Source organism: Cervus elaphus, chromosome 23 (genome assembly GCF_910594005.1).
Source record: "Cervus elaphus chromosome 23, mCerEla1.1, whole genome shotgun sequence".
Classification (NCBI taxonomy): Eukaryota; Metazoa; Chordata; class Mammalia; order Artiodactyla; family Cervidae; genus Cervus; species Cervus elaphus.
In genome coordinates, this window is record NC_057837.1 from 3,955,289 (window position 1) to 3,975,576 (window position 20,288).

Genomic DNA, 20,288 nt, shown 5'->3' on the forward strand with positions numbered 1-20,288 from the left:
TTAATATCATTAATAAGCTCTCAAAAGTGCATGTGAATCTCAAGTTCACGTTTGGCAGGACAGTGGAAGAAAGAACGCTTTTAAAATAATTTGGCTCAGAAAGCACATCTGAAATAACCCTGTGGGAAAAAGAAGAGAATTTCTCATCCTCGGAAGGATTACCTAGGATGGAGATGCTGACCTTGTGTTTTAAGTTCACTTACATTTCTTGAAACCTCATTCATCCCCCAGCCTGATTTATTTTAGGAGGTGAAGCAGGCTGTGGGAGGGGAGTCTGGTGCTATGCAGTTTTCGTGTTTGCTTTCTGTTTTGTTTTTTTTCCACAGTTACCCAAAGATCATAACGTGCATGTGTTTCTTTACAAAAAAAAAAAAAAAAGACTGCTTCATGAGGTTTACTACAGCTTTTCTCTCAGAAATTAGCGCTGAAGAATTTTTGCTCTGCAGGCTTCCACAGCGATCCAGTCCCAGAAGGCGAGGTGCCCAGGGCGAGCGGAGCAGTGACCTCCGTGGGGGAGAGGTCAGCTGAGCAGCAAGGCTCAAAAGGGAGGAAGAAAAAGCAGCTCCTCAGCGGGGAGTTTGACTTGCTTCAGGGCAGAAGAGCTTTTATAAATAAGGTCCCAGGCTCCCACGCCCTCTCGCCCATCTTCTGTTACCAGTCGTCTCTGCACTTAGACACATATGCGCACACTCATGGACACACACAGACACATGCGCACACTCATGGACACACCCACAGACATATGCACACACATGGACACACACAGACATATATGCACACACTCATGGACACACACAGACACATGTGCACACACTCATGGACACACAGACATACAGACACACAGTCATGGACACACACAGACACATGTGCACACACTCATGGACACACACAGACATACAGACACACAGTCATGGACACACACATGCGCACACACTCATGGACACACACAGACATACAGACACACAGTCATGGACACACACAGACACATGCACACACATGGACACACAGACATACAGACACAGTCATGGACACACACACATGCGCACACACTCATGGACACATACAGACACACACTCCTGGACACACACAGACATGCACACACACTCATGGACACACACAGACATACAGACACACAGTCATGGACACACAGTAGTGGATGCACCCACGGACACATTCAGACATACAGACACATGGACACACTTAGACACAAACATTCATGAACACACAGATATAGACCTGCAGACACACGCATTCATGGACACAAAGTAGTGGATGCACACACACACAGGGACACACATTCAGACATACAGACACACGGACACACTTAGACACAAACATTCATGGACATAAGTCATGAGCACAGACGCATTCAGACGCACACGCTCATGGACACAGACATACAGACACACACTGACACTTTCAGACACATGGCTACACATACAGACACATTCATGGACACACTTAGACACAAACATTCATGGACACATACAGACATCATGAACACACAGACACACACACAAGTGGACACACAGGCACACAGTAGTGGATGAAAACATAAAGACATTACACATGGGCATATATACACACATCTACACAGTCACACTCAGGACACACACAATACACTGGTGGACACAGACACACTCATGGACACAGACACATTCATGAACTCACACAAACATGGACACATCTACACAGTCACACTCATGGACACACTCAGACACATGGACACGATCCTGGACACACATTTGTGGACACATATTCATGGATACACAAACTGGTGGACAAAATGTTCACACAGACATGCTCATGGACACACCCTGGTGGACACGGCTCCAGCTCTCACTCGCCCTGCCTGCCTCTCTCTCGAGACACCTGCCTCTGGATTGCGGTTGGACAGACAGACAGACCCTTCTCCAGAGGAGCAGGTGATGGATTGGCTGGGGATTTTTCTAGGCCCAGTGGCTCCTAAGGCCTTTTCAGTTCCTCCTTCACAGGCTCAGCTGGTGAGAAGAATGTGGAGTGCTCGTTCCCAAAGCCACCGTGGGTGCCTGTGAGGACTGAGGCCAGCCCATCTGTCTGTGCCTGCTGTCAGAGGGAGGAGGGGATGGTCAATCAGGACGACCTCCGATCTCCATGGGACACACAGGGCCAGCGCTGGGAATGTGTTCTCGCGGGAGGGGCCTGGAAGACCTTCCCCAAACGATGCCGGTGTGGACAGGGCCTTGTGAAACAGCAGCTTTGCTTTGCGGGGTATATTCTCCTTCGCATGCTTGCCTGTGAGCCTCTTGCAGTGCCCTCTGCTCCCTGACCCTGCAGAGCAGGGCGGAGCCCGCCTGGGCGGAGCCTGGGGCATCTAGAAAGGCGTCTTCAGGCGGCTCCACCATGGAGGAAGGACTCTCCAAGTCAGAGACGCAGGTACCAGGTCTGCTGGCGGCTGGCCGGGGGCAGCGCTCAGCATCGCCGGGCTCTTCTCGGGACCTAATGCAGAAACCCCTTGTACTGAATCCCTTTCCTATTTTGAATCTCTCTGACTTCTGTAACCAGCCAGAGAAAACTCCCTGCTTTAAAATCTCCACTTGGATAATCATTGCATGTTAAGGTGAACTGATTTGGGAACTTTAATTATGTAAAAAAAAAATCCCTTCACTAATCCTTCACCTGGATTCGTGTTTGGTCAAATAACCAGGGGCTAGGAGTCTCTAGGGGCCGTCCACCACCAGATCCAACAGCCCGTGGCTCTTCTCTAACACAGGTGCAGTTCAAAGGAGAGAACGGGGGGGCTTCCTTGGTGGTCCAGTGCCGCCATGCTGCCAATGCAGGGGGCAAGGGTTTCGATCCCTGGTCTGGGAACTAAGATCTCCCGCGTTGTGCAGTATGGCCAAAAGATTTTTTAAAAAGTGAGAATGAGACAGTCATTGAAATCTAACCGGACTTCAGGTTTTAACAGATTCTGGTCTCCTGTGACACTTAGAGAAATACAGAGAGTGCGTTCATTCTTGCTGCTGTCCCTTTTTGTGTATACTGACCAAGTGACACACATTTCTGGTCACCATTTTGCAGACGGGGAAACTGAGGCACAGAGCATTTTGGAAACTTTCCCGAGTTAGTAAGTGGCAGAACTGAGAATCCAGGCCTGTCTAAACCCCAAAGCCCAGAGACTTCTATTGAGCCACAGTGGCGTGAGCCTAACACCGCCCAGGCAGAAGATATCTGCGCCAGGACCCAGGGCAGAAAGCGCTGCAGGGGAATCAAGCAGGTGTGGCTCCGGAGTGCAGGCCCTGAATGCGCAGGGCTGGGGCTGGCTCTGCAGCTGAGAAGGCGAAAGTGACAGGTGGCCACTCGGGCTGCGGTGGAGGCCTGTCTGTCTGAATTTAGCTACAGTTGACTCACTGTATTGTGTTAGTTTCAGGTGGACGGCTTCAGATGCTTTGCCATTACAGGTTATTACAAGATACTGCCTATAGTTCCCTTTGCTATACAGCAAACCCTCAGCGTTTATTCTATACATAGTGGTATGTGTCTTTTAATCCCATACTTCTATAATAATCTACCCCTCCCTCTCCCCTTTTGCCTTTGGTAACCACAAGATTTTTTTCCTCTGACTGTGAGTCTGTTTCTGTTTTGCAAGTAAGTTGATTTGTATTACTGTTTTTTAGATTCGACATATAAGTGATCTCATATGATATTTGTCTGGCTTCACTTTGATATGATAATCTCTAGACCCATCCATGTTACTGCAAATGGCAATATTTCATTCTTTTTGTGGCTGAATAATATTCTATACCACATCTGCTTTATCCATCCATCTGTTGATGGACAGATGTCTTGGCTGTTCTGAACAGTGCTGCGATGAACACTGAATGTCAAAGTGTTAGTCGCTCAGTCGTGTCAGACTCTGCAACCCCATGGGCTGTGGCCTGCCAGGCTCCTCTGTGCATGGAATTCTCCAGGCAAGAATACTGGACTGGGTTGCCATGCCCTTCTTCAGGGGATCTTTCCCACCCAGAGATCAAACCCAGGTCTCCCACATTGCAGGCGGATTCTTTATTTACCATCTGAGCCACCAGGGAAGCCCTTCTATGAACACTGAGGTGCATGTATCTTTTTCAGTTCAAGCTTTCATCTTTTCCAGGTATATCCCCAAGAGTAGGATTGCTGGATCATATGGTTAGCTCTATTTTCAGTTGTTTAAGGAACCTTCAGACAGTTTTCCATAGTAGCTGCATCAGTTTACCTTCAGTTCAGGCCTTTTTACCGATGTTGGACCAAGAACTCACGTAAAGATACCAGCCCTGGGCGCAGCGAGGGTGGGAGGTCTCGCTCAGCGCCCCACCCCCACACTCCTTTTCTTTTACGTCTTGGCCACTTCGTCCTTAGTTTTGTGCAAACCTGTTGCTGTTTCACACTGGTGCTCTTCCTTTCTGATTGGTGCCTTGGATTCTTTCAAAAACACTTCCAGAAACAGTCCTGCCGAGCCAGAGAGCCCCCGAGGATATCTGACTGTCATCATCCTGAACTTGGCGGGGTGTACATTTCTGTCTCCAGGACGGGGTTTTCCTAAACGGGTCCGCGAGGGTGCCTTGGCGCATAGGAAACTTTAGCGTAAAGCGCGTAATTCTGGCCTCCCCAGCGTGAGGAACAGGTTAAAGACGTGGGATCCGCTCCGGCCCCTCCTCGGCGGGTGGGGAGACGTGGGAGAAGCCAGTGGCCCACGGGCGGTTCCGGGAATCCCCGGGTGTGTCTGTGCTGGCCCTGGCCATGGATGGCATCACGTTCAGCCGCCTGGGAACTTGAGTCCTTTTAACTGCTCGGGTGCTGTTTGCTCTGTAGCCTGCCCTGGAGGCAAGCATGGTGGAGGGGTTGTGAGAGCGGGCCTGCCGCAGTTGCGGTCACCTGACCCCGCCCGGCCTTCCCTCCCGGCTGCCGCCGATTCGGACCCTCTTGAAAACCCGGTGAGGTGCGCCTGTGCGTGCAACGCAGAGGGAGGGGCAGGATGTAGGCGGCTGTCGCTTGCTTTCCTTTCTCAGCCTCTTTTCCTGCGATTCATTTTCTAATTCCGTGAAGCAGAAACTCAAAAGGAAATCCGAAGCTGGCAAAGAACAAGGGACTCGCCCCTAAAGGAGCGGAGCCGGTCTGCTTTTGGTTTGGGGAATGTGTATTGTTCGTGGGGTCGTAAAGCTGTCAATTTCTAGGCAGAGTCTGGAGGAGGCAAAGCTCGGATGGTCACACTGACTTTCTGGTGGCATCCTGTGCCTTCATTTTGGTCCCTTGCTCACTTCCCAAGTTTGCATCTTTGACAATCACATCAAGGGCAGGTTCTGGAGATAAACCTGACAAATCCCCAGAAGACGCTGAAAACACAGCAACCCAGCTGGCAGGAGCCCCAGATTCCAGTCCTAATTCTTGCTAACTCAGTGTGACCTGGAAAGGGTCCCCGATGCTCTCTAGGTCCCAGTTTTCCCACCTGGGGAAGCAAGAGAGGGCAGATCCTTTGCTTGGGAAGGTCTCCGACTGCGTTAATATCCAGTGAGTCTCCCATGAAGGCTTTTCAGCTGCACTTTTCTGAGAAAGGCTGAAGTAAAGCAGCTTTTCCCCTTTCAGGTGGAAAACAGAGCAGGGCCCAACCCCTCTGGGTGCCGAGTGGTCATTAGGAAGCCAGCTGCCAGCTCGTGTTCCCCTGGGATGGAGGCGGAGCCCGCTGTCCCTGCCAGGAGAGCTCCCTTAAAAAAAAAAAAAAAAAGCTGGTGCCGGCATCTGCTTTCCCTCTCTGGGTAATTCAGCTCCTGGGTGCCCTGATGTGGAGAGTGGCCCGGGAGGCGTGCGGGGGGAGGTGGGGTGTAGGGCAGTGGGCAGGCCTCGATTCAAGGTTCTTATTGGACTTTAGAGCCTTTACTCGCCAAGTTAATTTCCCCAACTTGCGTATCACAGGTTAATACTGGACCCATGCATAATGATACATAATTTAAGACTTGTAAAAGCTGCCCAGGACTTGAAAGAAACACAGTCTAAGCCAGAAGCCTGTGCCTGGCATGCAAGAGCAAGTAACACAGGTAGAATTTATGTCCAAAGCCGGGGAGCCACACCCTCGTGACACCATCTCAGAGGGTGCCACGCTGTTGCAGGCCCTTCTGTCCCAGGCGGCGGCACCCGAGCCCTGCAACCATCACCCCCACTTGCCCTCAACCACCATTGGAAGGCAGTTAGTTGTTCACAGGGGGAAGTTCTTTATTCTTAATAGACCCAGGAATATCTCAAGGACTTAAAGTGACGCAACATGATCGCCCTGATGGTTTCTGAACTCTGTCTTTAAGACTTGTGGGGCCAGAACCCCACAAAACTGCCCTGGGTCACGCTTCTACTTCTGATAACCAAGCTGTCTGTTGGCATAGTTAGAGCCTGACATAGCCTGAGTCGGGAATGTTTAGCTGCTTGTGGGATGGAAAAAAAATGTTAAGAAAAATAATTGTTGTTTTTGCAAACTATCTATTTAAAAACAGAACCTCAGGAAGCAGATTTCTGTTTCAACGCTCAGATGAATCAGAGCTTACAAAGTATAAATACACATTAGCAGGAGGAGGCTTCCCATAACCCAGCGCTTGTATGTCTTCCCAGCCCCGGAACCTCTGACTCCTGCTTTTCATTCCCAGCAGAGGCAAGAAAGCAAGCCGCCATGGAAGCGGAAGTGCTGGAACCTAGCTCAGCCCGAGTTGCAAACCTCTGCAGGCCAGTGGGAGTTTTGTATTTTTTCTTTAAAAGCAACTGGTTGTTTGCCACACCCTCGCTCACTTTGGGGTCGACAGGTGTATGCCATTTGGAAATGAGGCAAACCCACAGGCTGGTTCCTTGGGCTCTTTGCTACCTAAGAAAGATTACCAAATAAGTTAACTTTGACTCACTGACCCCTCAGATCAGCCAATAAAATGAAGCGCTTACACCACAACTTGCTCAAGGGGTAGTGCAATTGATTTACTTAAAAATGATGTCAGGTGGCAATTGAGCAACAAACTGGCTTCCAGACTGCTTAATTCAGTTTAACGAGGAGGAAAAACCTTGTAATTAACGGAAGAGCTTGAATACTTTGGTGACGCTGTTTTCAAAGTCTGCCATACCTAAGCTGGGGGGGAGGAGGGGATAGCTTGCTGAAAACTATAGGTTCCCAGGCCCCGCTTAGCAAGTCAGGGGCCAGGACTGGGATTCTGCATTTAAGAGAAACACCTTTGCAAGTTCTGCTTCTCTGCTCATCATCCAGTCTCACTGGACTTTTAGTCAAGCTATACTCCCATTTTCTGTTCTAACTCTACATTGTATATATATGTCTGGAGTCCTAGGACAGTTTCCCATCCTAAAGCAACCAGCTTTGAGCTGCTGTTTTCCTGGAGTTTCATGGTATATATGTACTAATGCTGGAATTCTAGTTCATCACATTTCTGAATGGAAAATTCTTCATCTCCCAGGGCCTGATTATAGAGGGCACAGAACTTTCCAGGGAAGTGGGGGAGCGGTTCTGGGGCTCTTCTCTTGCACTTTCCTGCCCCCAGGACAACCAGGACCCCAGTGCAGGAGGCCTGCCATCTGAAGAAAGGTGACAACCGCCTTTAACAACCAAGGTCCTGGCTTTGAACTGTGTCCAGATGAGCCTGTCTCCTCCTTTCCACCACCCAGCATGTCCTGCACAGACGGCTCCTTGAAATAACAATCTCGAGATCACTCGTCTCTTAGAACAAAGAACTGCAAGAGGCTCATCAAACTTTTTTCTTGGCACACAAGCATCTGGCAACTATCCAGGGAATTTGGGGGTCCTACAGAATTCAAGTTTACAAACCACCAGAGCAAGGTAGTGTTGGAATTCAGACTTGGTCCTACTGGTCGGTCTGCTCCTCCCTCTGACCCCACCCTGCAAAGAGCTGCCCCGGGATGGGGAGCTGTCACAGGGACCACCCCACCCCGCAAAGAGCCGCCCCGGGACGGGGAGCCGGCAGGGACCAGGCTCGTCTAGGTGCTCTTCCTTGGGGCCGCCTCCCTGATGAGCCAGAACTCCGTCCCCACCCCCACTCATGCACAAGCAACAGGGACGCCTCAACCTGCCATCCATTAACCACGACACCCGCTGGGACACAGCTCCTAACCTGGTAGAAAGAGAAGGGTCCCAAGAATGAAGCAAGATCAACACCCACATGGCTTTTCCTCCGCTCAGCCTGGTGCTGCAGTTGGACGTGCACCACAAAGGCTGGATGGGGTGCCCAGCCAGAGAGCCGCGGCTGGGAAGAGGGCAAGCTGGGGCTTCCTGCGTAGAGGAGGGCACTCTTGGCAGCTCCCCGAAGCTTCTGGAAGCTGTCCACGAGCCCATCACTGGCGGCTCACCCTCCACGCAGAGGTGCCAGCAGCAGAGCCCCCCCACACACACACACACTCCCGACACCACGTGGGCATGCCTGTTGCCCTCGGCCCAGCAGCTGCAAGTGACAGCCACGGCCCTCCTGCCTGTCACCGGCGGAAGCAGCCCAGCACTGGCATCCAGGGGATGCGGAAGCAGCCCAGCACTGAGCGAGAGGGAGGCCAGCGTGGGCTCACCCCCGGGAGCAAGGTGATGAACAGTGAGATGGGCCCTCACCCCCGGAGCCTGGCATCACCTCCTCCCATAGGCCAGCCTGGAAGCACGAGCATGCACAAAGCCTTGAGGCCGTGGTCCGCAGTGATGCCAGGACAGTCCTATTCATCCAAGTAGCCAGAGAAGGAAGAGGAAGCATCCTGCCTCCCTCCTAATTCCCCAGCACCGATTCCAAGCTATTTAAAACCCTCTGAGGTGGGCATCACCCCCAAATTGCTCAAAACAATTCACGTCCACACTACAGGCCATTAATCCAGTGGTGTTTATTCAAGCAGTATTCACACTCGCTATCGAATAACAAGGGCATCAAGGCCCCCAAGATGGGGCTCTCACAGCTCCAGCTTCACAGCAGCCTCTCTGGGAGGGGTTTCAAGAACTTAAGATGAAGGTGATGGCTGAAAAGGCTTGCCGTTCCCGCTCTGGGCCCTCGAGGAGTACAGCCTGCTTCTCGCATCCTCATCACCAGAAAGACCCAGGCCGGCGGCAGAGGCACAGCTGGGCAGAACTATGTAAGCTCAGAAGAGGCCACACTGGTCCATGTTTTCGTACAAAAAATTTAATAAATATGACTTTTCAAAATGTATTGCCAGGAACAACACAAAGATGCAAGTTTATGTCCGTATAACACTAAGAGGACAATACAAAGGGTCTTCACGGTCTCAATGGTGAACTAACAAAATCAGTTTTGAATAAGCCTTTTCGAACTTAAACTTCATCATAGCATTTTGATTTCCTCACTTAAGGCAGGCAGTGGACTCTGTGGCAAATCTAAACAGTGATCTTACTGGACATTTTACGGTTCAAGTATTCAACTAGCTTATTAGAATACTCCCTAAATGCAGTAGATAAAAAAATCAAATGAGTCTTACATAATGAATGGTGAAAAGAAATCAGAATTTACAAAATAAGATTGGTGTGCTTCCAACTTCACACAATTAATTTGATATTTTTATTGATCTTCAACCACTCATGTTTCGGCTATGTTTAGTCACAGCTCACCTTGTTCCCTTAAACTGCTAGGCAGCAGATCATCTGCCTGTCTCTCTTCAAGTCTAAAAAAAAAAAAAAAAAAACCTGTTCTAGACTAATTCTCAAACTGCCTCAGTCGGGGTTTTAAATATCTGACGTCGTACGAAAAAAAAAAAAAAAAATTCCACCAGTATTCCAGGCACGAAAGGCCATCCTATTGTCTTAAACTATTTTCAAACACCTTAATTTTGGCTTATAGGCAACACGTAATAAGAAAATAAGTTCAAAAAAATAAAGCCATACGCTTACAACGCTATCAAAAACCTTCAATTCTAAACACGTACATATAAATAAAAAGGAATGATGTCTTAAGGCTCTTGATTATTAAGTTAATAAATCAAATATACACAGTGATTAATAAAAAAAGAATTATTTACATAACTATACAAAATTCTACTTTTGACACATTTTTCCTCTTTAAATTCTTCATTTTACCAGCAACTGCTGACATCGAAGTCCCCCCTCCCCCAACAACAACAAAATACAATAAAAAAAATAAATAATAAACTCATTTGTGATAGTTGCTGTGGTTCTGAGCTGCAAAGGCACTTTTCAAATACAGAACTACTTGGACGTCATCATAAAACCAATATACAAAAACAACTCAAGAGTCAATAAATATAAATAAAAACTATGGTCCTAAGACTGCATCACCATCGGGACATCTGGCAGAAATGGAAGCTGGGCGATCTCCTGGGAGCCTGATCCGGAGGTGCGGGCAGGCGGGGGGGCGGGGGGCCCGGCATTTGCATAGCTGCGGTGCGGTGCCACCCAGCCAACCACAGAAACTACCACTGCCAGTGAAAGCCAGCTTGTCAGAACTTAAATTAACACGGGACTCTACGCCCGGGACAGCGTGGGGCCGGAGCGCGGCAGACGGGGCGGCTGCGGGAGCGGATCCCCGGGAGCCCCCGGACGGCGCCCGCCGTCTGCTATACGATGTACTCCATGCGGTTGAGGCTCTGCGCGCTCTCCAGGTCTCTGTTGTCCCGTTTGTTTGTCCAGTTGGGGTGTTTGGCCGGCGTGCCGTGGGGGGGCTTCTCCTCTCGGTCGACCAGCGTGTACGTGGCCTGCTTGGCGAAGCGCGCCTTCTGCTGGTGCTTGTCCATGTCGTCCTCCTCCACCTCCGAGTTGTGTGTCCTTATTTTGGACATTTTGGAGTTCTTGCTCTCGTAGTCCTTGATGGGGACCGTGTTCGCCCCGTGCTTCTCGATGGGGTTCTTAATCTGGTTCAGCTGCTCGCGCACGTTGTTGGTGGTGTTGTCCTCGGCGGCGGCGCGCGCGTCGCTGCCCGGCTTCCGGCGCTTGCGCACGCACCAGTAGAAGGCGGTCAGCAGGCAGCAGACCCAGGCCACGGTCAGCACGGAGCTCAGCAGCGGCACCAGGAAATCTGCGCGGCGGGGCGGCGGCGGGGGCCCGGTGAGCCACCCTGCGGCCCCGGCCCCTCCCCACCCGCACCGCCTCTCCCCGCCGGCCTCCCCGGAGAGACCAGGCCAGACGGCAGCCCAGACGGGTGCCCACCTCCATGTGGGGCGGGCTGTCTGGGCCAGGGGTGGGGTGTCTGGCTGCTGAGGCAGCTCACGAGACAAGCTGGTTCTCAGAATCCTCAGAAAGAGGGCCCTGGGACGCCTGGCTGCAGCCCCCGGGGGGTCCCGTGCCAGCTACAGCACAGTGATGCTCCAGGGACCCCAGGGGCCCCCGGCTGCCCTGCAGGGCCACTGAGCCATTCAATCAAAGCCGCGCTTAGGATGCGCTGTTCCCCAACACCGGAGCACAAGGCAGGCTCCACGAAGACGTGTACTCGGGGTACGGCAACACTGCCAGGCAGCCAGAGACAGCCCGCAGGCAGGGGACGAGTCAAGCCGCCTCTGCCCACAGCCGTGGGATCCTGGCCCGGCAGCCGGCCTCTGTCTCCTCGCTAATTAAAAATGGGAGTCCTTGAACAGGGAACCGGCAGGTAACTTCCCGCCTGGGGGTTTCCCTGGATGCGGGTTGTGCTGGTCTTACTGATCAGCTGGACAGGACGGTCCTCACAGAAAGGGACTCCTACCCCACCACCTACCTGTTCTGTTCTTCAGAGGACGCCTCTGAACTCTCACTTCCGCAACGGCAGCGATCAGCGAGCTGTTCCCATCACGTTTACTGACAAGATCTATGATTTTGTCGGTGATCTCCTTGATAGGGTTCCCATCATCCCGGATGTCTTCAGCAGACTGGAAAAAGCAGCAGCAGACCCCAGGGGTCAGGGACACTCACCAGTCACTTTTACTCAAAATTATTTGCCCATACATGTATGCCTTTCCCTGCTGGCTCAGATGGAAAAGAATTTGTCTACAATGCAGGAGGATTTCTGGGTTGGGAAGATCTGGAGAAGGAAATGGCAACCACTCCACCATTCCTGCCTAGGAAATCCTATGGACAGAGGAGCCTGGTGCCCTATGGTCCATGGGGTTGCAAAGAGTCAGACATGACTGGGCACCTAACACATGTACGTCAAGCTCTCCTTCCATGCATCTGCTCATCTGGATGCCAGCTGAGTGACCTTTGTGGGCTACTTCCAATGAAACGATTAGGTGTGAATGGGTCTCATACTCACAATGGCCACGTGTATTTCATTGTTTGCAGAAGGAGACGGCTCGCAAGCTATGTAAATCGAATATTCGGCAGAAACATTCTTCAAAATATTCAAATTCCGCAGTTCGCTGCAAATATGCTCCGTGGTGAGACCCTAGAATGATATTTTGAAATCCACACATGAGTAAGGGAGCGGAATAAAAAACGACTGCTGTTTACTTGAAAGGGAGGCTGCCTGCAAGCCGAGCTTGGGTGAAGGACAAGAATCCAGGCTAAGGAAGAGATCCGAGCTCGTGATGCCTCTGCTTTAGGGCAAGCAGAGGACACACCCCACCTCTCCAGAGCCAGCCAGAAGTGTTGCATACCGGCGACATCATCTCCTTGTTGAAGGTGATGGTGATGTTGGCGCAGTTGTCCTGGTAGTAGGGGTCGGACGTGCACTTGGTCTTCATGGGCTGGAGGCTTGGGGACCGGCACTCACCCACCCCGGTGCAGGGGCGCACGAAGCATTGGCTGTCCAGGATGGGCACGCAGCTCTGCCCGCTGGGGCACTCGCCGTGCCCTCTGTGCAGCGAGCAGGGGCGGGGCCCGCACCACACCTGCGGAGGCAGACGGCGCGGCTCAGGGGGCGCCCGGCGGTCCGGGCGGCCCCGGGACGCGGGCGGCCAGGCCGCGCCTACCTTGGAGCAGGCGACCCTCCCGTGCAGGCACTGGCAAGCGTTGCAGTCGGCGTCCCACTTGGCCCCATCGGGCATCACGCTCCCCACGGTGACGCACGACCTCCCTGAAACTGAGGCGGAGACCCGTGAGTGGCAGGAGCTGCCCTTTCTGGGGATGGGCCCCCTGATTCCTCACTCCCTGCCCGGCGGGAGGTGCTGACGCCCGTCGCCCTTCGCCCCGTGACAACGCAGCTGCTCCCCAACAGGCAAATGTTCCTCCCCCTGAGCGGCCCGGCACCTGGCAACCTGACCACTTTGGTCAGTGCAGCGTCCAGGGACGGGAGTGAGCAGAGTCTTCCCTGGGAGTGAGCACGGCCCCTTAAGAGCCTGCCATCTGCCAGGAAAAGGACACGCCCTGGGTACAGTGCCGGTCCAAAAAGAGGGGCGGGGGGTGGCATACAGAACAGAACTGGGCGCCCAGCATGGGGCATGCATCACTCTGCTTGCCCTGGGTGCTCATGAGCATCACAGCTGCTTGCTGTAGGCACAGAGGTTGGGGAGGGCTGTTACAGAGCATCATGGTGACAAAAGCTGGCTGAAACTAACAGCGACTATTTTCAAAGGACCCTCAGGTTTCCCGTTCCTGGGGGTCTCCAGTGGATGTCCCCTCTATGTTCTCTCCCTGACAGTGTCCACACATGACTAGTCAGAGAGGTGGCTGCAATGCCCGCTCAGCCCAGGGGGCCCACAGCAGCTGGACCTGGCCCCCATACCTTCCTGGCATTTGGCACCACTGTGCCCTGGGGGGCAGATACAGCGGTAACCGTTGATCTCATCCACGCAGGTCGCCCCAAAGGCACAAGGTGAAGACTGGCATTCGTTGATATCTAGGAGAGATGGAGTTCCAGTTTAGGCTCCAATGGGAGGCACCAATGCTCTTCTGATAAAACACACAGACAGGATCTGTGGGCCTAAGTATAGGCTGAGTGCATTTTCATCATGGGACCAGCACCCAAATGAAGAAATGATCATCAGTACTCCCCCCAAGTCTGCAGTCACTGCCACCAAGGGTCACCACTAGCCTGACTTCTAACAGCTGAGAATTTCTCATTCGGGGAAACGGCAATTTTTAATTAAATGCTCCTTTTCTCTGACAGTGTAATTTACAGGACAAAGGCCAGCAAAGATTTCAGGCTAGCAAGTATCTTCGGAGAAGGCAATGGCACCCCACTCCAGTACTCTTGCCTGGAAAATCCCATGGATGGAGGAGCCTGGTAGGCTGTAGTCCATGGGGTCGCTAAGAGTCGGGCACGACTGAGCGACTTCACTTTCACATTTCACTTGCACACACTGGAGAAGGAAATGGCAGCCCACTCCAGTGTTCTTGCCTGGAGGATCCCAGGGACGGGGGAGCCTGGGGGCTGCTGTCTGTGGGGTCGCACAGAGTCGGACACGACTGCAGTGACTTAGCAGCAAGTATCTTAGGCTTGCGGGCCTCTGTCACAACCGCTCAACTCTCGCAGCATGAAAGCAACCCTTGACAGCCGGTAAACAAGAGTGTGGCTGTGGGTCAATAAAACTTTATTTATAAAAACAGGTAGTGGGCCAGATTGGCCCCCAGGGCACAACCTGCATAACCTGCCAATCCCTGATTCAGAAACATGAAATAGATACAACGTTCCCCCACCCAGTGGAGGCCCTGGGGGCTCAGACGGTAAAGAGTCTGCCTGCAGTGTGGGAGACCTGGGTTCGATTCCTGGGTTGGGAAGACCCAGGAAGATCCTGAGTTGGGAAGACGTCCTGGAGAAGGCAACGGCAACCCACTCCAGTATTCCTGCCTGGAGAATCCCATGGAGGGAGGGGCCTGGTGGGCTACAGTCCATGGGGTCACAAAGAGTTGGTCACGACTCTGACTTCACTTTCACTTTTCTTTCCCCCACCCAGTAGAGTTCTTGGAGATCCAGACTTAGGGACCTCAAGGAGAACCAGTAAAACTTCAAATCATTATTGAGGGAGAAGAACACACACAAAGAAGCACAACTGATGTATCACCTTTTTTTTTTTTTTTTGGGCAAAACGAAGGGCATGTAAAAAAGTAGGGAAAAGGCTCAGAATAAACTGTAAACTTCCTAAAAAACTGCATTTCCTGACCTCATTTTGTTTGAATCATTTCAGTGGGGCCTGATCAAGCCCTTCCTGTGGCTGAGGTCTGTCCCCCACCAGCATGGCTGTGGCTGTGCATCCCTGCCCATCACTTCATGTTATCACAGGGAGGAGCCTCAGAGTCGATTAACCATCAGACGCTGTGGCCGAGGCTCTCTCCCCAAGAACGAGGCAGGCTGTGCCCCCAGGGAAGGGCCAGGTGGCCCGTGGGAGGGACAGTCCAGCCAGGGGCATCTTACTCCCAGGTGGAAGCAGGAGATTATTTGTCAAGGCTGCTTAGAACCATGGCCATCACTGTTTGAAAGATAAAAACTCTTGGACTAAAGGGGTGGGGTGGGGAGAAACCAGTCAGAGGTGATCCTTACTTATTCTGCAGTCGGGCCCAGCGAAGCCGGGGGCGCATTCACAGCGGTACCAGTTCTCACCGTCCACGCACGTGCCGCTGTTGTAACTACGAGAGCAAGGGCCCCTTGGTTACCACCTCCCAGTCTGCCCCTGCCCCCACCAAAGGTGGCCCCGCGCCGGTTATGATGGGCAGCTCTCAGCCCTGCCCACCCGCACCAACGCCTGGGTCCCACCAGAGCGTCCAATTCACAGTTCCTGGCTGCAGGAGCGCCAGTCGCGTCCCAAGCACTGAACCCTCCCTGGTGATTGCTGTGTCCAGCCAAGTCTAAGCATCACTGCTCTAAATGCGGACACCATCTGACTAAGGTGTGGCCCACGGACTAGCATGAAGGGCATGGCCTGGGGGCTTGTCAGAAAAAAGGAATCTGCAGCAACCCCCAGCCCTCCAGAATCAGAAGCTGGATTTTACACAAGAGGCCCAGGAGAGGCCCACACCTGTCACAGCCAACAAGTGCCTGCCTAACAGGTCACCATGCTTACCAGGGATGAGGACTGCAGTCATTGGTGTCTGCAAAGTAAAAAAAAAAAAAAAAGGAAAAAATTTAAAAAACTTAACAGCGAAGTGTTCTTAGCCCTAACTGAAAACACCTGTGATTTCCAGGCTACCCAAACGATAAGGCTGTCATTAACGCCAGCAGAAGGAGCTTCAGACCCCTGCTCAATTGGAACCAGGCCCACATCACACTTTGCTTCAGTCACCGTGGGACACTGGTACAGAGGAAGAGGCCCCAGGCGGGCTGGGCAGGGGGCTGTGAGAATGGCTCTTGGTCAGACCAGGGCCGGGAAGCAAGCCGCCATCTGTGTCCACTTATCTCGTGGGCGACTTTCTCATGCCCGGGGCAGGGCTGCCTGCCATCAAGGCCTTAGAACAGGCCCAGGCGATGCACATCACACAGCTCCGCTTCTGCTTTCCATCGCCAGCCCCGGGTGTCAGGGCGGGCCCTTGCAGAGCTCGGGGTCAGGGGGTCACTCACTCTGCGTGCAGATGGGCCCCTCCCAGCCTTCCTTGCAGACACACGTGAAGGACTCGCCGTTGACCACGCAGGTGCCCCCGTTGTGGCAGGGGCTGGGCAGGCAGCTGCTGTTCCGGGCTGCGAGACAAGACCACGCTCCCTGAGGCCCTGGAGACCTCGCAAGGAGCAGAACAGGGGCCCCGGAGAGCGGTCCCAGGCACTCGGCTGCCCGGCGCGCCCACGCCCACGGGGGCGGAACGTACCTATGTTGCAGGTTGTGCCTTCCCAGCCTCCGGGGCACATGCACTTGAAAGCGTCCCCCTCGTCATAGCAGGTGCCTCCGTTATTGCACGTGGCCTCGTCACACTGGCTGTCCCCTGTATGAGGAGATTGGTGTGGGCCCGGGCCGCCCCCCGCCCCTGACACAGGCCAGGGTCCCCGCCAGCTCCCACTTACGTGAGTGGCACGTCTTGCCTTTCCACCCGTTCTTACAGTCGCAGTAAAAGTCACTGACCAGGTCGCGACAGGAGCCGCCGTTGTGGCAGGGGTTCTGGCTGCAGTCGTTAATGTCTGCAGGGAGAGCAGACACCCGCTGAAGACACTCCCAGGCCCTTCAACGCCCCAGGACGTGTGAGAGGTGTGCCTCTCCACCTTCACCCCATTTTCCACTCCCAGTTCAAAAACCAGCACAGCCAACCCAGGACTTTGGCAGGCTCAGCCTTCCCCAGGAAAAAAGGAGCCTAGGACAAGTCATGCAAGTTGAGCTCAGAATGGGCGGAAAAGATGACCCCTTTCTTTGTAAGCTGGGATGTCTAGCATCCTAATTCCAGGGGCTAATTCTCAAAGCATCTCCACAGAAGCTCCCTCCCACGGGCTGGCATGAGCACCATCGACTGCTAACAGCACACAGGCTCTCCTGTCCCAGGGCAGGAGCTGCTGGGGCCTGGCTTCCAGACATTCTCACTAAAAGGAAAGGCCTGCCGGGCTGCCTCTGCCCCCCACGCCCAGCGCTGCCTCCCCAGGGAGCCTGACGCACTGGTCTCGCAGTGGGCCCCCTCCCAGCCGCCGCTGCAGATACACGTGTAGGAGTTGACGCCGTCGATGCAGGTGCCGCCGTTTCTACAGGGGTTGCTCTCACAGTCGTTAATGTCTGCAGAAGGAGGGGCACAGAACCTGGGTGAACGCGGGACAAGCGAGGCCACCGCCAGCACTCGCCTAGGAGTTCCCAGCTCCTCCCGAGAAGAGCCACCCAACACCGCCACGCTGAACTCCATCAGGACTGTCCCGGAACCTGACAGGCAGCTGGGGAAGCAGGCGCCTCCAAAGGGCAACCTGTCCATTCAGTGAGAGTCAGGAAGAAACTGCTATGGAAGGCGGACCACCCTATCGATGAAGGTTTCAGCACCTTCTGAAACAAACGTGCTGGAGACCAGAGGCGTCAGTGATCTCACTTGAACGCCACCTCGGTCTTGGACCCCTGATGGGTCTCACTTAGAAGGATCCAGGCCCCATCCCCACCCCACGGCTAGGCCAGGCAGGGTGGGGTGCTCGCCCCCGGCCCTGACGCCACGCGGTCTTACTTTCATGGCAGTACGTTCCGGTGAAGCCTTTGTTACAGTCACAGGTGAACTTGCCTCCCGACTGACTCTTGCACTTCCCGTGGGGGCCGCAGACATTGGAGGAGATGTAGCGCACTCCTTCCGGCGTGTCATTGGAGGCCATGGCCACTGTGCAGCTGTCAATCACTGCAAGACAGACCTGGGCTCAGCGCCCCGCCAGGGACCCGGCGTTCCCGAACCCAGGACCCACACCGCCTGCTCTCCCAGAAGCAAGTGCCCTTGGCTGCTGCGGTAAGAAGCCACAGGGCACCTCGGGGGCCAAGATGGCAAAAAAATGTGCTGCGTGCACTGTGCCAGGTAAAGCCGACACTCCATGCAGAGTTTTTTTTTTTTTGAGGCATTTTCTCCCTGTGGAGCCAAGAAGCTCATGCATGCAGGCCCTGTCCACCCTTCCGGCTACATCTGCCAATTCTTCTGGAAGCTGGCTGAGGAGGAGGAACGGCTTTCCGCTCCACTCAGTGGCACACGCGGCGGCAGAACAGACTCACAGAACCTATGGGCTGAGCCACCTCACACAGCCAAAGGCGCTAGTTACATCTAAGTGAATTAAAGTTAGGTACATCAGGGTTTCTACTTGCCCTGATCGCTCTCTACATGCCCTGGACCACACGTAGCCTGAGGCTCTTGTACCAGCCGGTGCAGAGACCACCAAGGCAGAAGGCTCTGCTGAAATGGGTGCCCCAGGGAAAGTCTGGGCTTGCAGACCAGCCCGTCCCAGGACGGGATGCTAAATGAACTTCCCTCTCTCCCCAGGCTACTTGCAGGCATGGTCCCCCCACTGGCGGCCTGGATAGATTGTTTCCACGTGTTCTGGCTTCCCTCCAAAGGGGCTATCAATCTACACTCCCCTCGAGTGTCCCAGGGCAGTGACAAATGGCCAGAGAGGAGGAGGGGCCTGGCAGAGGAGCCAGGGCTCAGCAGGGCGGGCGGTACCTTCGCAGGGGGTGGTGCGGCAGTGGTCTTTAAGGTGGGAGCAGTTCTTGCCTTCATAGTCCTCAGGACACTTGCAGAAATAGTCGCTGGCGCGGTTGTAGCATTGGGCGCCGTGCTGGCAGGGATTGGGCTCACAATAATCGATGTCCAGCTGTGAGGACCAGGGCCCGGGCAGGGAGCAAAGTAAAGCAAAGGCGTGATTATGACTCCTCTGGGGCAGCGGCCCCCGGAGTGTGACCCTTCCAACTGCTTCTGTCAGGGGGACACGCAGCAGGATTTACAGCTGTGTCCCAGACACTGTCCAGGTAAGTGTTCAAAAAAACAGGGCAGAGCGGGAGAGCGCTGGGTCTGGGGTGAAACTGACAAAAAGACACTGACAGGCTGGTGGGGGCGGGACGGAGGTTCACGAGGGGGAGGACGTGTGTCCTCACGGCTGGTTCACACTGCTGTACGGCAGACACCGACACATCGCACAAGCAATTATCCTCCAGTGAGAAAGAGAGAGATCAACAGTCACCCGGAAGACAATCACTCAGCATCCTCCCTTCACGGCTTATAGCAAGAGGAGGCTCCAGCCAGTGTCGGGGGACGGGGGCAGAGGAGGGGACGCCTCTGAAGACCTGGCCATCCGCGCTCCAGCCTAGCTCACCTGGCAGAGGTTCCCAGAGAAACCAGTGGGACACAGACACTGGAATCTGTTGACCTCATTCTGACAGTGACCCCCGTTGAGACAGGGGTTGCTGGCGCACTCATCGATGTCTGTCTCACAGTGGTCGCCTGCATAGCCAGGTGGACAGATACAGCGATAACCATTAACCAAATCCTGGAGAAGGAGAAGGAGGGGGAGAAACACATGCATTTGTTCTAGGTGCTGCACAAACGCGGGGCTTCGGTGGTTCAGGGTCGCTGTTTCGGTTCAGCCGATTCACTGAAAAAGAGGCCACACCTCTCCAAACGTGTGAGAGGAATTTCTATGCGCGTGCTGTCAAGATGATTCCCAGGAGGCTGGGGTAACGTGAGCCCGGGTGAAGCGTCCCGAGCCCCACTTTTCATCTGCAGTTTAAAATCTCCCAGGGTCAGAGCTTTCCCGGGGTCCCATCAATCTTAAGGCTTGTTGTCAATCACTAAGGTTTGGATTGAAGCAAAGATTTACATACCTGACAGGTGGCATCATTCTGACACTGGCCAACGCAGTCATTAATATCTAAAAAATAAACAAGTCATCACATCAGAGGGGCAATTTACATTGAAATTGGGCTTAATTGAAAAGCCTTCTGCTCTCAGGACAGATTAGAAACCTCCAAGCAGATTTCCTGTGAGCTTCCTGTGAGAGAAGGTTATTACT

The 20,288-nt window shown here is 53.5% G+C and overlaps 1 protein-coding gene across 1 annotated transcript in view; it reads right to left on the reverse strand.

Moving 5' to 3' along the window:
* Positions 1–8,852: 8,852 nt before the first annotated feature.
* JAG1 (jagged canonical Notch ligand 1) overlaps positions 8,853–20,288 on the reverse strand; it is a 35,279-nt gene continuing 23,843 nt past the window's right edge. The window contains exons 11-26 of the mRNA XM_043883190.1: positions 20,101–20,147; positions 19,593–19,766; positions 18,944–19,094; positions 17,972–18,136; positions 17,428–17,541; positions 16,848–16,961; positions 16,655–16,768; positions 16,413–16,529; positions 15,919–15,946; positions 15,399–15,484; positions 13,644–13,757; positions 12,892–13,001; positions 12,577–12,810; positions 12,234–12,365; positions 11,700–11,850; positions 8,853–11,027 (exon numbers count right to left, since the gene is read on the reverse strand). Coding sequence (XP_043739125.1) covers positions 10,570–11,027; positions 11,700–11,850; positions 12,234–12,365; positions 12,577–12,810; positions 12,892–13,001; positions 13,644–13,757; positions 15,399–15,484; positions 15,919–15,946; positions 16,413–16,529; positions 16,655–16,768; positions 16,848–16,961; positions 17,428–17,541; positions 17,972–18,136; positions 18,944–19,094; positions 19,593–19,766; positions 20,101–20,147 — 2,309 coding nt within the window. The 3' untranslated portion in view covers positions 8,853–10,569. The remainder of the gene's footprint in view (positions 11,028–11,699; positions 11,851–12,233; positions 12,366–12,576; positions 12,811–12,891; positions 13,002–13,643; positions 13,758–15,398; positions 15,485–15,918; positions 15,947–16,412; positions 16,530–16,654; positions 16,769–16,847; positions 16,962–17,427; positions 17,542–17,971; positions 18,137–18,943; positions 19,095–19,592; positions 19,767–20,100; positions 20,148–20,288) is intronic.